The sequence below is a fragment of the Oncorhynchus mykiss genome, chromosome 5, assembly GCF_057628025.1.
Source record: "Oncorhynchus mykiss isolate SJ-2025 chromosome 5, ASM5762802v1, whole genome shotgun sequence".
In the NCBI taxonomy this organism is placed as follows: Eukaryota; Metazoa; Chordata; class Actinopteri; order Salmoniformes; family Salmonidae; genus Oncorhynchus; species Oncorhynchus mykiss.
The window spans coordinates 12,963,584-12,980,930 of record NC_143026.1 but is presented as its reverse complement, the minus strand read 5'-3'; the positions used below and the strand labels follow the sequence as shown (position 1 = coordinate 12,980,930).

Sequence of the window (17,347 nt, the reverse complement as noted above, 5' to 3'; positions counted from 1 at the left end):
CTTCAAAAAGTTTGTTGAAGGTTTACATTAACTATACGTGTAAAAATTGCTACTCAACTAACAACTCACTTCTATGCAACAAGAAGGTTTCACCCCCAAACAATTGCCTCTCAACTAGCAACCTACTTCTATACAACAAGAAGATTTCACAAAATCAGAGGCCTCCAACCTTTTAATAGTGTAAGGACTCCAGCCTTTTAATTGAGTGCCAAAGGACTAAACTCTGTAATAAAACAAAGTACTTGAACACTTATACATCACAGATACATATCACTCATTGCATGCACTATTTTAACCTGATTTGGTTATTTTAAAATGATATTGGTCTCGACTCACCCAGCAATTCTGCCATCAATCAGGAGAATAAGAGTTGACTCCCCAAAGCGGGTTGTGCACAGCCTTCTCTCTTTCCTCTGGATCAACACACAGTTGATACGTTTTCTTATTGTTGTTGTTCAGACCAATTCATTGGGGTCACGGCACCAAGTGTTAGCAATTTATGTTATTCTTAAATAACACAAACTCCAAAGCAAATCACTGGGAGAAAAATTGGTTTATTTGAGAAGGTCAAATCAAGATGTTATGCTGTGAGGTAGATGTTCAGATGTTTAGTCTCCCCTCTCCTCAGCTTTTCTCCACTGGACAAAGGAACAGGATACCATTTATAACCCCCCACCGTAGCCTGGGGTTGACCAATTAGAAGTCCTTGCAGTACAACTTTTCCAATGGCCAAATAAAAAGTATCCTGCTCTCGACTCAATGTACAGACCAATGAAATTGTGGCACACGTAGCTCTGAGTTCAGGACGGACATTCCACAGATTCTAAACAGATGTTGAACAGAAACCCAACTCCTATTTACATTGACAATTCCCTATTGACCATTAATTCTAGTACTCTCGTCCTCTCATCCTCTGCGTTGTGTATTTATCTTCAAAATATTTTGTGTTTTGGAAAGGCACACACACCTGTCTATATAAGGTCCCACAATTGACAGTGCATGTCAGAGCAAAAACCAAATCATGAGGTCGAAGGAACTGTCCGTAGAGCTCAGTGACAGGATTGTGTCGAGGCACAGATATGGGGAAGGGTACCAAATGGAAGAAGTTTGGAACCACCAAGTCTTCCTAGAGCTGGTCGTCCGGCCAAACTGAGCAATCGGGGGAGAAGGGCCTTGGTTAGGAAGTTGACCAAAAACCCGATGGTCACTCTGACAGAGTTCCAGTGTTCCTTTGTGGAGATGGGAGAATCTTCCAGAAGGACAACCATCTCTGCAGCACTCAACCAATCAGACCTTTATGGTAGAGTGGCCAGACCGAAGCCACTCTTCAGTAAAAGGCACATGACAGCCCGCATAGATTTTTGATAAAAGGCACCTAAAGGACTCTCAGACTATAATAAACCAGGTTCTCTGGTCTGATGAAACCAAGAACTCTTTGGCCTGAATGCCAAGCGTCTGGAGGGAACCTGGCACCATCCCCACAGCATCATGCTGAAAGGAGCAAATAATGAAAAGAGCAAAGTACAGAGAGATCCTTGGTGAAAACCTGCTCACCTTCCAACGGGACAACGACACTAAGAACACGTAGGAGTGGCTTCGGGACAAGTCTCTGAATGTCCTTGAGTGGCCCAGCCAGAGCCCGGACTTGAACCTGATCGAACATCTCTGGAGAAACGCGAACATAGCTGTGCAGCGACGCTCCCCATCCAACCTGACTGAGCTTGAGAGGATCTGCAAAAAATAATGGGAGAAACTCACCAAATACAAGTGTGCCAAGCTTGTGGCATCATACTCACGAAGACTCAAGTCTGTAATTGCTGCCAAAGGTGCTTCAACAAAGTACTGCGTAAAGGGTCTGAATACTTATGGAAATGTAATATTTCAGGTTTTTTTTATATAGATTTGCAAAGAATTTGCTTTGTCATTATGGAGTATTGTGTGTAGATTGATGGGGGAAAATGACAATTTAATCTATTTTAGAATAAGGCTGTAAGGTAACAAAATGTGGAACAAGTCAAGTGGTCTGAATACTCTCCTAATGCACTGTAATTGGTTATATAGTTATGTTTATGTTAGAGAATGATGTGTTGATGCAAATGGCTGTGCATCTACCAGAGCCAAGATATCTTGTGTTGTGCCTTTGTTATTCCTAATCTATATCAATGACCTTGCTGCTGGGTCTTCTACCGTACTTCCTATTCACTTTGCTGATGATACCAATTTTATTTTATCACAAAATAATTTTGAATCACTAATTAATGAAGCCAACTCAGGCATGGCCACATTTTCTGAATGGTTCCAGATAAACAAATTATCTTTAAATGTAAAAAGAAATCTAACTTTTTTGTATTCACTAGTAAGAATAAAAAATATAGTAAAAATAAAAGACCCAGAATCTCTATTGATGGGAATGAAATGGAACAATTCACAATTACTAGAGCTGGGCCTGAGTTTTAATTTATGAAAAGTTATACGGGAAAGATCATATACAATTTGTCTGCAGCAAAGTGATGAAATCTGTTAGGATTTTACCTTTACTTAACTAGGCAAGTCAGTTAAGAACAAATTCTTATTTTCAATGACAGCACCTTAATTGCCTTGTTCGGGGGTAGAAAGACAAATTTTTACCTTGTCAGCTCAGGGATTTGATCTAGCAACCTTTTGGTTACTGGCCCAATGCTCTAACCACTAGGCTACCTGCCACCCCCACTAGGATACCTACCTAGTATCATCAGAAAGATTAGTGTTTTAGTTCATCAGTCTTGCTTCTTAACTCTTTTCTATAGCTTAATTGACCCATATCTCAATTACTGGAATATTTTCTGGGCCAGTACATATATATGCATATGCAAAATACATTTGCAAGACTAGCCACCTCCTCTAATTACCTGGCTCCATCTGCACTGGGAGTCAGTCAGCCTGATGAACCAAACTGCTCAGTAATCTTCTCCATATAGCCGAACTCTCACACACTCACACATTTAAACAATCAATTCATTCATACATTTATAATTAGTATGTTTTGTTATCTGTTTTAACAAACTTGTTTTATTCTTGTACATAGGTATTGTATACATTTTTTTGTGGTGTGGTTTTCATATCAGCCCTTGGGCTTCCAACCACACCTGCACATTCTTTTTTATTTATCTGTATTGTTATCTATCACTCGTTTTCTTTGGTGCAAATAAATAAAACTCAAAACTAAAACTAGCCTCAGAGAGCAAGACCTTTTTAACAAACCCTCTCCGGTCTCCTTGGCAACTGCTCACAGTATCATGCTTTACTAAGGTTACTGACCTACGCATGCGTTTGCATATGTAAATATATTCTGTGTCTGCTTTCCCCCCTTTAGGTAGAGATGGAAAGATGGGCATGGTTTTAGGGGGTTTGGGCTGGAGATGGAATGATTGTTAAACCAATAGGTGGGCTGGGTTTTAGGGGGTTTGGGCTGGAGATGGAATGATTGTTAAACCAATAGATGGGCATGGTTTTAGGGGGTTTGGGCTGGAGATGGAATGATTGTTAAACCAATAGATGGGCTGGGTTTTAGGGGGTTTGGGCTGGAGATGGAATGATTGTTAAACCAATAGATGGGCATGGTTTTAGGGGGTTTGGGCTGGAGATGGAATGATTGTTAAACCAATAGATGGGCTGGGTTTTAGGGGGTTTGGGCTGGAGATGGAATGATTGTTAAACCAATAGATGGGCTGGGTTTTAGGGGGTTTGGGCTGGAGATGGAATGATTGTTAAACCAATAGATGGGCTGGGTTTTAGGGGGTTTGGGCTGGAGATGGAATAATTGTTAAACCAATAGATGGGCATGGTTTTAGGGGGTTTGGGCTGGAGATGGAATAATTGTTAAACCAATAGATGGGCATGGTTTTAGGGGGTTTGGGCTGGAGATGGAATGATTGTCAAACCAATAGATGGGCATGGTTTTAGGGGGTTTGGGCTGGAGATGGAATGATTGTTAAACCAATAGATGGGCATGGTTTTAGGGGGTTTGGGCTGGAGATGGAATGATTGTTAAACCAATAGATGGGCATGGTTTTAGGGGGTTTGGGCTGGAGATGGAATGATTGTTAAACCAATAGATGGGCTGGGTTTTAGGGGGTTTGGGCTGGAGATGGAATGATTGTTAAACCAATAGATGGGCATGGTTTTAGGGGGTTTGGGCTGGAGATGGAATGATTGTTAAACCAATAGATGGGCATGGTTTTAGGGGGTTTGGGCTGGAGATGGAATGATTGTCAAACCAATAGATGGGCTGGGTTTTAGGGGGTTTGGGCTGGAGATGGAATAATTGTTAAACCAATAGATGGGCTGGGTTTTAGGGGGTTTGGGCTGGAGATGGAATGATTGTTAAACCAATAGATGGGCATGGTTTTAGGGGGTTTGGGCTGGAGATGGAATGATTGTTAAACCAATAGATGGGCATGGTTTTAGGGGGTTTGGGCTGGAGATGGAATGATTGTTAAACCAATAGATGGGCTGGGTTTTAGGGGGTTTGGGCTGGAGATGGAATGATTGTTAAACCAATAGATGGGCATGGTTTTAGGGGGTTTGGGCTGGAGATGGAATGATTGTTAAACCAATAGATGGGCTGGGTTTTAGGGGGTTTGGGCTGGAGATGGAATGATTGTTAAACCAATAGATGGGCATGGTTTTAGGGGGTTTGGGCTGGAGATGGAATAATTGTCGAACAAATGAACATATGATGCATGTTGGTTTTGTGGATCGACTTGTTACCCAAAAAAAAGAATCAGTGTATTGTTGTTGTTGAGGTGTTTTATATATTGGTATTTGATTCTCTTTCCATTATTAGCTGCTGGTCTTGGGGCCCTATTCAATCAAATGTTGTCTAAATGATTTTGGGTATAAAAATATGCAGTAAGTCATGTCAGAAGCTAGCAGATTACTTACCAACAACAGCTGCGAATTCCATGTTTTGAAGTTCACTTTCCTTGTTTTGGCTAACAACACTCATGAATACTGCACTGTGGGTCAGAGTGCAGTATTTATTTGGTTTCATAGCACAAAGGTTTGTTAGCACATTTCTCACACTGGCTTTTAGCCACAGAGGGAACAGGCCTGCCCTGGCAAGTTCAGGGGGGTGCCTAGGAACACGTTCCTTGAAGGAAGTCAACATATGCATTGAGCGACAAAGTCCCATGATTTGTGAATCTGCTTGGACCGAACAGATTCACAAATCATGGAACCTCACTAGCACGACAGCTAAAATGGCTTTGAAAAAAAAAGATTTTAGCTAATAGAGAAACATATCTAACTAACTAACTACATTATGGCATTCACTAATCATAAAAGATTGACATATACAATAAATGTAGGTACATTTGTGGACAGAATTCATGTTTACTCAACCTTTTAAGTGTATTTTGTATTGTCACCATCCACTCCCCATTGGCAAATCAATTGGAATTGCAAAGTGTTGCGGTAGTCATCAGTAAAGCTATGTATTAATGATTGCTCAAGCCCCATGTATTTGTCTCAATTTCAAATGTACGATTTATTGTTAAAAAGCAGTTGTCTAAAACCAGACCTTTTTGTCTCAGTGGGGACACCGTACTACATGTCTCCAGAGAGGATTCACGAGGGTGGCTACAACTTCAAGTCAGACATCTGGTCCCTGGGATGCCTTCTCTATGAGGTAGGTATACTGCTTTTTCACTTGATTCATTTAGGAAACAGTCTTATCCAGAGCGACTTACAGGCGCAATTAGCGTTAGGTGCCTTGCTCAAGGGCACGTCAACAGATGTTTCACCTATTCTGCTCGGGGGTCTGAACCAGCGATCTTTCGATTAATAGTCCAACGCCCATAACCGCTAGGCTACCTGCTGCTTAACAGGTGAGAGTTAGTGCTCGGCTAGATCACACTCCTGCATACCCACTAGCTCTCCAGGAAACATTTACACATCTGAAACACAGTAGGGCTGCGGACACTCAAACTATCAATTAAACCAAATCCTGCTTGGCTGGCAGAAACACATCTAGATGGAGAGGCCTATGTAATTGTAGTTGAAACAATGATTCCCAATACAATTACAAATACAAATACTATTCCCAATACAATTCAATGGAAATTATACCCCCGGTTTGGCTGGGGTAGGCCATCATTGCAAATAAGAATTTGTTCTTAACTGACTTGCCTAGTTAAATAAAGGTTACATTTAAAAATAGAAAACATCCTTAATATTAGCGATTGCGCACCAGCTGTTAACAGAGACAGACCCCTGACCTGACATCGCCGTTCTGTCCAGCTAGATTTGTATTTTCCATATCCTTGTTCATCCACGACTCATGAAGCATAGGATATTATAGTTCTTCGGATCACGTTGATAGGATAGTCTCGAATGGAGCTCGTCCGGGTTAGCCGCACACAAGTATAAGATTACCATGCGTAATGCCAAGCGTCTGCTGGAGTGGTGTAAAGCTTGCCGCCATTGGACTCTGGAGCAGTGGAAACGCGTTCTCTGGAGTGATAAATCACGCTTCACCATCTGGCAGTCTGACGGACGAATCTGGGATTGGCAAATGCATAGCGCCAACTGTAAAGTTTGGTGGAGGAGGAATATTGGTCTGTGGCTGTTCCTAGGCATTTATGGGGCACCTGACAAGACACATTGTATCTCACCTCAGTGTTGTATAGCGACTGAGTTATAGTACAAATACAAATATAGTATGGAGAAAAGTGAGAATGTTTTTTACTTCTCTCCACTTCAGTTGTTGAAGTTTTTATAGTTTCCCTCCCCACTAATTATTTGCTGTACGGATGTGTGTGTGTAACTGTGTGTGTGTGTGTGTGTGTGTGTGTGTGTGTGTGTGTGTGTGTGTGTGTGTGTGTGCGCACACAAAATTAACAGAAACAGCTCATAATTCCATTATTCTGGATGCTGACACTGTCAGCGTAATTTTTCAGTTTTTGATTTGTTAAAAAAGTTTGAAATATCCAATAAATGTCATTCCACTTCATGATTGTGTCCCACTTGTTGTTGATTCTTCACAAAAAAATACAGTTTTATATCTTTATGTTTGAAGCCTGAAATGTGGCAAAAGGTCGCAAAGTTCAAGGGGGCCGAATACTTTCGCAAGGCACTGTAGTGCATTGCTTTTGACCAGAGCCCTATGGGCCCTGGTCATAAATAATGCACTACGTAGGGAATAGGGTTCCATTTGGGATGAAGGCTAGAGCTCGCTGGGCCTAAGGAGCTGTGTGCTGTGTTGTGAGGGAAGCTGAATGGTCAGCAGTATGTGTTGTGAGGGAGGCTGAATGGCCAGCAGTATGTGTTGTGAGGGAGGCTGAATGGTCAGCAGTTTGTGTTGTGAGGGAGGCTGAATTGCCAGCAGTTTGTGTTGTGAGGGAGGCTGAATGGCCAGCAGTTTGTGTTGTGAGGGAGGCTGAATTGCCAGCAGTTTGTGTTGTGAGGGAGGCTGAATGGCCAGCAGTATGTGTTGTGAGGGAGACTGAATGGCCAGCAGTATGTGTTGTGAGGGAGGCTGAATGGCCAGCAGTTTGTGTTGTGAGGGAGGCTGAATGGCCAGCAGTTTGTGTTGTGAGGGAGGCTGAATGGCCAGCAGTATGTGTTGTGAGGGAGGCTGAATGGCCAGCAGTTTGTGTTGTGAGGGAGGCTGAATTGCCAGCAGTTTGTGTTGTGAGGGAGGCTGAATGGCCAGCAGTATGTGTTGTGAGGGAGGCTGAATGGCCAGCAGTTTGTGTTGTGAGGGAGGCTGAATGGCCAGCAGTTTGTGTTGTGAGGGAGGCTGAATGGCCAGCAGTTTGTGTTGTGAGGGAGGCTGAATTGCCAGCAGTTTGTGTTGTGAGGGAGGCTGAATTGCCAGCAGTTTGTGTTGTGAGGAAGGCTGAATGGCCAGCAGTATGTGTTGTGAGGAAGGCTGAATGGCCAGCAGTTTGTGTTGTGAGGGAGGCTGAATGGCCAGCAGTATGTGTTGTGAGGAAGGCTGAATGGTCAGCAGTATGTGTTGTGAGGAAGGCTGAATGGCCAGCAGTTTGTGTTGTGAGGGAGGCTGAATGGTCAGCAGTATGTGTTGTGAGGGAAGCTGAATGGTCAGCGGTATGTGTTGTGAGGGAGGCTGAATGGCCAGCAGTATGTGTTGTGAGGGAGGCTGAATGGTCAGCAGTATGTGTTGTGAGGGAGGCTGAATGGCCAGCAGTATGTGTTGTGAGGGAGGCTGAATGGCCAGCAGTATGTGTTGAGGGAGGCTGAATTGCCAGCAGTATGCCTCTCTCACATCTTACATGCAGCATCACCAGGTCACTACATGGAATGTAATTCTCAACTATTCTCTCTCTCTGTCGGTCTCTGCTTATACTTACATATAAAATCTCCCTCTGTCTCCCCCTTCCTTGTCTCTCTCTTTTTCTTGCTCTTCTCTGCCATGGGACAAACAATATCGAAATCAAGAAAATTGATAGGGAGTTTCACAGTTTTAAATGGGAATCAGAGAGAGAACGTCAATGTTAAAGTGATTTGATTTTCATTCCAAGAGTCTCACTTGACAGACTGTTAACATACATTTTCTAATTGAGTAGCTGTCTAGCGCACGCAAGATTTTGGTTCTGGATTCTGAAATTACAATTCCACTGGACTAGAGCTATTTAGACTCAGATGTTTTTCCAAAGAAAGTACTGAAGAGAGAGAGATATATAATCATATTTCATGCAGACACCATGATAATCTTCAAAGAACCTGGCTGATTGATATTCAGATACACGGAAGGTGGGAGCCAATATAACCACATATAACCACAAATATAAATTTCTTTCACCATTTTCTTCCACTCATTAAAACAAAAATCCAGAAAATCACATTGTATGATTTTTAAGTAATTTTTTTTTTTTTTTTTTTTTTTTCACCTTTATTTAACCAGGTAGGCTAGTTGAGAACAAGTTCTCATTTGCAACTGCGACCTGGCCAAGATAAGGCATAGCAGTGTGAACAGACAACACAGAGTTACACATTGATTTGCATTTTATTGCATGACATACAGTAAGTATTTGATACATCAGAAAAGCAGAACTTAATATTTGGTACAGAAACCTATGTTTGCAATTTCAGAGATCATACGTTTCCTGTAGTTCTTGACCAGGTTTGCACACACTGCAGCAGGGATTTTGGCCCACTCCTCCATACAGATTTTCTCTTGATCCTTCAGGTTTCGGGGCTGTCGCTGGGAAATACGGACTTTCAGCTCCCTCCAAAGATGTTCTATTGGGTTCAGGTCTGGAGACTGGCTAGGCCACTCCAGGACCTTGAGATGCTTTTTACGGAGCCACTCCTTAGTTGCCCTGGCTGTGTGTTTCGGGTCGTTGTCATGCTGGAAGACCCAGCCACGACCCATCTTCAATGCTCTTACTAAGGGAAGGAGGTTGTTGGCCAAGATCTCGCGATACATGGCCCCATCCATCCTCCCCTCAATACGGTGCAGTCGTCCTGTCCCCTTTGCAGAAAAGCATCCCCAAAGAATGATGTTTCCACCTCCATGCTTCACGGTTGGGATGGTGTTCTTGGGGTTGTACTCATCCTTCTTCTTCCTCCAAACACGGCGAGTGAAGTTTAAACCAAAAATATCTATTTTTGTCTCATCAGACCACATGACCTTCTCCCATTCCTCCTCTGGATCATCCAGATGGTCATTGGCAAACTTCAGACGGGCCTGGACATGCACTGGCTTGAGCAGGGGGACCTTGCGTGTGCTGCAGGATTTTATTCCATGACGGCGTAGTGTGTTACTAATGGTTTTCTTTGAGACTGTGGTCCCAGCTCTCTTCAGGTCATTGACCAGGTCCTACCGTGTAGTTCTGGGCTGATCCCTTACCTTCCTCATGATCATTGTTGCCCCACGGGGTGAGATCTTGCATGGAGCCCCAGACCGAGGGTGATTGACCGTCATCTTGAACTTCTTCCATTTTCTAATAATTGTGCCAACAGTTGTTGCCTTCTCACCAAGCTGATTGCCTATTGTCCTGTAGCCCATCCCAGCCTTGTGCAGGTCTACAATTGTATCCCTGATGTCCTTACACAGCTCTCTGGTCTTGGAAATTGTGGAGAGGTTGGAGTCTGTTTGATTGAGTGTGTGGACAGGTGTCTTTTATACAGGTAACGAGTTCAAACAGGCGCAGATAATACAGGTAATGGTAGTGGAGAACAGGAGGGCTTCTTATAGAAAAACTAACAGGTCTGTGAGAGGCGGAATTCTTACTGGCTGGTAGGTGATCAAATACTTATGCCATGTAATAAAATGCAAAGGAATTACTTAAAAATCATACAATGTGATTTTCTGGATTTTTGTTTTAACGTCTCTCACAGTTGAAGTGTACCTATGATCAAAATGACATGCTTTGTAAGTAGGAAAACCTGCAAAATCGGCAGTGTATCAAATACTTGTTCTCCCCACTGTATATGAATAAATATGTGAATGCTTTCTGAAAGACAAGGAGGGTAGCAATATCCTTTCTGAAAGCATTGTATCTTAACAGTGCTGTATAGTTCCCCCTCCTTCCCTGTGTGTGTGTGTGTGTGTGTGTGTGTGTGTGTGTCCCTATCCTCTCCCTTTGCCTACCCTCTGTCTGGCCCAATCCCTAAGGCCTATGCACTTGTGGAGATTTGAGAGCATTTCCCCTTGCCCTCTGATAGGCTAGCTAGGTGGAAGTTTCACCATGTTGCTTATACCAATCATATCGTGCATAGGGTTTAGAGGTCTATTTGGGATTGGGCCACTGATCATGCTAATGAGCATGGGTCACAGCTCAGGGTCAAAGGTTACAATCGGATTCCTCCCTATTAAAAAATATAACCATCTCTATCAGGCAAGTCCACTCAGCCCATCTCACCATGACCAGGCATGAGAATGAAAGAAATGAGAGATTGAGAGATAATAAGTAATGATGAAATTAATGATGATGAAATACATTTCTTATTATACACTGGGTGGTTTGAGCCCTGAATGCTAATTGGCTGACAGTGCCAATATATCCTCCAAACACCGGCTTCAACGGATTATCACTTTATTATTATCACGAGTTACCAACATATTCAAATAGTGGTTGACATATTTTCATAAACTTTTAAAAAATTAATTTATTCATACTATTTCATCCTTCCACAAGACATAGTCCCGACACAAATCTAGGGTTGCTAGAGACGCGAACCAGTCATTCAGTCTCTTTGTTTTGTATCTATGGACGCGACCCAGTTGTTCAGTCTTTTTGTTCTGTATCTATGGGATGTGACCAAGTCATTCAGTCTTTTTGTTCTGTATCTATGGGATGTGACCCAGTCATTCAGTCTCTTTGTTCTGTATCTATGGACGCGACCCAGTTGTTCAGTCTTTTTGTTCTGTATCTATGGGATGTGACCCAGTTGTTCAGTCTTTTTGTTCTGTATCTATGGACGCGACCAAGTCACTCAGTCTTTTTGTTCTGTATCTATGGGATGTGACCCAATCATTCAGTCTTTTTGTTCTGTATCTATGGGATGTGACCCAGTTGTTCAGTCTTTTTGTTCTGTATCTATGGGATGTGGCCCAGTCACTCAGTCTTTTTGTTCTGTATCTATGGGATGTGACCAAGTCATTCAGTCTTTTTGTTCTGTATCTATGGGATGTGACCCAGTCATTCAGTCTCTTTGTTCTGTATCTATGGACGCGACCCAGTTGTTCAGTCTTTTTGTTCTGTATCTATGGGATGTGACCCAGTTGTTCAGTCTTTTTGTTCTGTATCTATGGACGCGACCAAGTCACTCAGTCTTTTTGTTCTGTATCTATGGGATGTGACCCAATCATTCAGTCTTTTTGTTCTGTATCTATGGGATGTGACCCAGTTGTTCAGTCTTTTTGTTCTGTATCTATGGGATGTGGCCCAGTCACTCAGTCTTTTTGTTCTGTATCTATGGGATGTGACCCAATCATTCAGTCTTTTTGTTCTGTATCTATGGGATGTGACCCAGTTGTTCAGTCTTTTTGTTCTGTATCTATGGGATGTGACCCAATCATTCAGTCTTTTTGTTCTGTATCTATGGGATGTGACCCAGTCATTCAGTCTTTTTGTTCTGTATCTATGGGATGTGACCCAGTTGTTCAGTCTTTTTGTTCTGTATCTATGGGATGTGGCCCAGTCACTCAGTCTTTTTGTTCTGTATCTATGGGATGTGACCCAGTCATTCAGTCTTTTTGTTCTGTATCTATGGACGCGACCCAGTCACTCAGTCTTTTTGTTCTGTATCTATGGGATGTGACCCAATCATTCAGTCTTTTTGTTCTGTATCTATGGGATGTGACCCAGTCATTCAGTCTTTTTGTTCTGTATCTATGGGATGTGACCCAGTTGTTCAGTCTTTTTGTTCTGTATCTATGGGATGTGGCCCAGTCACTCAGTCTTTTTGTTCTGTATCTATGGGATGTGACCCAGTCATTCAGTCTTTTTGTTCTGTATCTATGGACGCGACCCAGTCACTCAGTCTTTTTGTTCTGTATCTATGGGATGTGACCCAATCATTCAGTCTTTTTGTTCTGTATCTATGGGATGTGACCCAATCACTCAGTCTTTTTGTTCTGTATCTATGTACACGATCCAGTTGTTCGTTCTAAAATGTTCCATTGCCATACTGGCTGCCAACGTTCTTATCCCTTGCCTGCTAGCTATCCAACTACGGCTAACTTAGTCACGTCAAACAGTGCAGCCAGAATAACAACAAAGTAGTTACATTTGCACTTGTTTAAGCTGTTTTCTAGTGACACTTATTTCAATACATTATAACAATGAGCTAATGAGGCACGATTTCACCTGGCATAGCAAATGTGCTCACTCGTCAGGACACTGTTGTTCAGAGGAGCTAGCCAACAACACAGCTACAGTAACACACTCATTTTAAAATTAAGCTTGAAAGCCTGCAAATTAGCTGCGTTTCATTTGACCTTTTTTCAATAGAATTCTTGTTGTATATATCCATAAAAATGATGCCAGCCGATTCATGATTTCGACTGGCTAAGAAACGCTGTCTGTCTGTCTTGTCCCAACACGTTATTTACTATGGGACAGCTGGAGATCGAATTTGAATATTAAAACAATGTTGCAAATGTCAGAGAAACAGACAGCAAGTTTTATACAAATCTCTGCTGTTGAAAACCTCATTTTAGTCTAAAAGAAATGTGAGATAATGTCGAGATGCTTTTTATAGTGGACGCTCATATGGTCAGATGTCTGAGTTGGCTTCTTTAAATCTGCCTAATTTGTGATAATGATGGCTTGAGTTTAGCTTGAGTAAACACCTAGCTACTGCAAAAGCTGTGCACCAGTCCAGTGTCCTGTCATTTTTCTATGGAATTAATATCCTAACTAATGAGTCATCACAAGAGTATGAACTCTAAAGCACACAGCATGAATGGAATATTATCACCCAGGTTACATAATCCATACAACCACTCCTTCCAAACACATAGTAGTATGTCCTGTATATATTAGCCGTGTTTCTGAGCAATGACAAACCCAACATTCATACAATATAAATACTTTCAGGAAGGTGCACTTCCTTGCAGGCAGGAAGTGCAGTACAGGATATTGCTTCATCCTATTTTTATATATTTTTTTTGTACTTGTCCATTATGTCACTCATCCACCCAATAACCACTGGTGTGATTTTGTTATAATGCCGTTGTTATAATCCAGAATATTTTTTCTGTAACAGATGGCTGCATTGCAGAGTCCATTCTATGGGGACAAGATGAACCTCCTCTCTCTGTGCCAAAAGATTGAGCAGTGTGACTACCCTCCACTCCCACCTGACCACTACTCTGAGAAGGTAAGAACAGGTCAGAGTAGAACCTCCAATAACTCATTTGGAAGTTGCATTAAGTTGATTTTCACAATGTCATTCTCATTAAAAGCAAGTCTAAGAAGTGGTAGATCTGGTCTATGTGCGCTAATTCTTTGCTTCCCGGTATTAAGTTAAGTTTTTGCATCTTTTACTTTGGGTTTTGTACACCAGCTTCAAACAGCTGAAAATACAATGAAAAAGGGCCTCAGTCTGAGCCACTCTTTTCAGTCATTGGCAGTTTAAGAGAGCACAGTGTCAGAGACTGATTAGCTACAGCACTACTCCACTGGCACAGTATGACAGAAGAGGAGCAAGACTGACAGCACTTTAAATGAGGCCAGACAAAGCCTTGTACACCATCACTCTACCAGATTAGCCTTCCACACATAGCACTTTCTGCCCTTCACCACCATGCCTCTCCATCTCGCCCTTTCTCATTCTCTCTCTCATTCTCTGGTGTAGCCCCAATCTGTCTGCCTGCATGTCTGTCTCTCTGCTGCTCCATCTCTCGCTCTTTTGTCCCATTCTCTCTCTCTCCTCATCTTGTTCGCTGAGTGCAGCCCTTGTCTATTTTCCTCCCTTTTCCCCCCTCTCTCTTCTAGTGCTGCACCTGTCTCCCCTTTTCCATGTCTCTCCATCTCTCTCTCGTCTTGCTCCCTCTCCCCGGTCTTGTTTTTTGCTGAGCGAAGTGACAGCTCGGTGTTAGCTGCTTTGGCGATTTAAAGGTCAGGACTCCAACAGCTCATGTCGCCACTCAAATCAGAGCTCTGGAAATGGGGTTTAAGACAGGCGCAGGACACGCTGTGTCACTAAGGTGTTTCTCCCCCCCCCCATCGCCTTTGATTGGCATTAGAGGCCCTCTTTCTGTCGAAACTGACGAAACAACAAGGCACAGACCAACTACAACTTTCTGTAGGCATTACTCATACTTTAGGCACTTCCTGCAGCTGACAAAAGAAGTCATTGTTCGCCAATTCGCCGAAGCTTCTGCACATGGTTTTAAAATGCCAAAATGTCTTGTGATGAAATGTTAGCAGTCAAATAGATCTGATCCATCCCTATGTGGTTCAGTTACAGTTTAACTTTCTCTGTGCTCTGGAGTCCCTTGGTTAGGAAGTTCTGATCTTTTAAATGACAGCAGGGGCAGACTCTCCCAATGGATTGTATGTTCATGGACGCATTGAACTTAGCTTTAAGAATTACACTTCTTATGTAGGAGTTTTGAAAGTCCTCTTTAGTCTGTGACGTTTCTCATATGTTCGTGTTAGAATATTCTTAATGGTCTGTTATGTTTCGTACAATAAATAAACTGAATGCTTCTTGTGTCATCCACAGTTGCGAGACCTGGTCAGCATGTGCATCAAGCCCGACCCGGGCCAGCGCCCTGACATCGTGTTTGTTCTGCAGATCGCCAAACAGATGCAGCTGTGGACCTCCAGCACCTAAGCCCCCCCCTCCACTTACCTCCTCCGTGTGGACCCCCATCCTGACTGAACCACAGACCACCAGACCCACTGCCAACGTGCCTGGCTAGGACCAGGTTGTTTAGCTCGCGTCTCAGAATTCAAGGAACTGATGAAACGATTGAGAGACTGGCATGACTGGACTGACTTTTTCTTTATCTTCAAATGAGGACTTAGACTTAATGCTGCGTTCACGTTGCGTCGGAAACTCGGGACCTCCGAGTTAAGTGTAGAACTTCCTCCCAAGTGGGGAAATTCGGGATCCGACTCTTCCGCCTAGGTTAGCGAGTCGCAAATTTCCGACATTATGTGAACGTGGTTTAAGTCCAGTTGTTTTTGTCCTCAATGACCTGGGGAGTCACTTCGTTCGGTGGTCATGGAGATTTCTGTTTTTAGACTGTTGCGGTGATTCCAGCGGACAGCATCTTGTCTGGCCTCTTCGCTAACAGGAGAGAGCTCTGTCTCACAATGATGTCAGAGGGTTCTCTCATCAGCTAGGCAGGCCTTTTTTTGACTAGGCAGGGGTTGCATTCCAAATAGATCCTGACTTTTTCAGGTAAACCGTATGAATTGAAGGCCTAAATATAAATCTCTTTCAGTGCTGTTTATTTTTCTGCCTTACACACATTGTTTAGAAATAATTATTTTTTTAATGTTGCTTTAAATACCTCTGATCTGTATTTTGCATTCTTGTGTAGTGTCGTTTGTAATCCTAAGGCATTCAATTAAGTGGACTTTGTTTCATAATTAACCATAAGATACATGCAAAACATTTGAGTCAGCGTTAGGTCCTCCCAGGTCACACATCGTGAGTTCTCTGCAACATGAGACGCTTGCTACAACCACCAAGCAACACTGGTTTGAAATGGACTTCAGGACTTGATAACGTCTCCCTTTTCAAGGACCTCAAATGGCATAATATAGAACATTGTCAAGGCTTATGGCCCGAGCTTTGTACAACTTTAGACTAGGTTTTTTCAACAACAACAAAGTTATTTGCAGGAAACTGCCTGGGTGATGGGTGTTACGCTGTTGCTTGACACCCATGCTATATTGTAATTGCGTGTATAGATCATAAATGCAGTTGACTGTCCACTGATGACTTCGTTCAGAGAAGGATTTTAATTTGAGATGTACTGTGAAGTGATTTACATTATGTAGAAACAGCGAGAAGAACAGTTACAATTGTGCTGTAGAAACATTTAGAAAATGTTTTTGCCTTGACAGCACTAAGCGGCAGATAGACGCTAGATAAAGAGGGTAAGTGATTGAGTCAAAGTTTACTAGTTTAGAAGACTGCAAAAACCTCAGTACTTATATTTTAGCAATTCTATTATATGTGCTTGTAAAATATCTAGAGCTTTCAACGACTATTCTTTGTAATGATTTTTCACTCAAAAGTAGTGTGTAGGCTATGGTTTTATTTTGTAATTGTACTTTCCTGTGGGGATTTGACATGATTTTGTGGAATCACGTTCAAGTGTTTCCCTTTTTGCATTTTGTAGTAGATAAAAGGTTTATAAAATATTAATTCTTATACTCTTACATTTGATCCAATTTCAATTCCTTTCTTACCCGAAGTGTGTTATAAGACAATAAGTTGTATTTAACAACCATCAATGAATAACAGCCTACAATCTAAGTTATTAAAATAATGAATTTGATAGACAACTTAATTTACAAGGATTAAGGAATGTTGTGCTATATAGTGACTGGACAGCTGGCAAACAGAGATATCTGTCAATCCTGGAACAGCACTGACATTGGTTGACCTGTGATCTTGAGATACTCACCAAAGAGACATCCACCAGACCCACATCGTCGTTTGTAACGAGATGGTAGTTCACGCAGTGAGATCAATGAATTCACCAGCATACTAGTAAACATTCTGAATTTATATTTCCCGTTATTTTTTTTTATAGATTCCCTAAAACAGACCAACTTGTTCTCCATTGGTCCCTCTTCAAACTTCAATAATTATAACAATTCACGTGTTTGTCAAACTGCCAGCTAGCTAAGCAATTACATACCAT

The 17,347-nt window shown here is 42.2% G+C and overlaps 1 protein-coding gene across 3 annotated transcripts in view; it reads left to right on the top strand.

Annotated features, from left to right (window-relative positions):
• Window positions 1-16,859, top strand: part of nek6 (NIMA-related kinase 6) — an 86,515-nt gene extending 69,656 nt beyond the window's left edge. For all 3 annotated transcript variants that reach the window (XM_036976811.2, XM_036976813.2, XM_036976812.2), the window contains exons 8-10: window positions 5,574-5,668; window positions 13,723-13,836; window positions 15,187-16,859. In XM_036976811.2, coding sequence (XP_036832706.1) covers window positions 5,574-5,668; window positions 13,723-13,836; window positions 15,187-15,297 — 320 coding nt within the window. In that variant the 3' untranslated portion in view covers window positions 15,298-16,859. The remainder of the gene's footprint in view (window positions 1-5,573; window positions 5,669-13,722; window positions 13,837-15,186) is intronic.
• The last annotated feature ends 488 nt before the right edge of the window (window positions 16,860-17,347 follow it).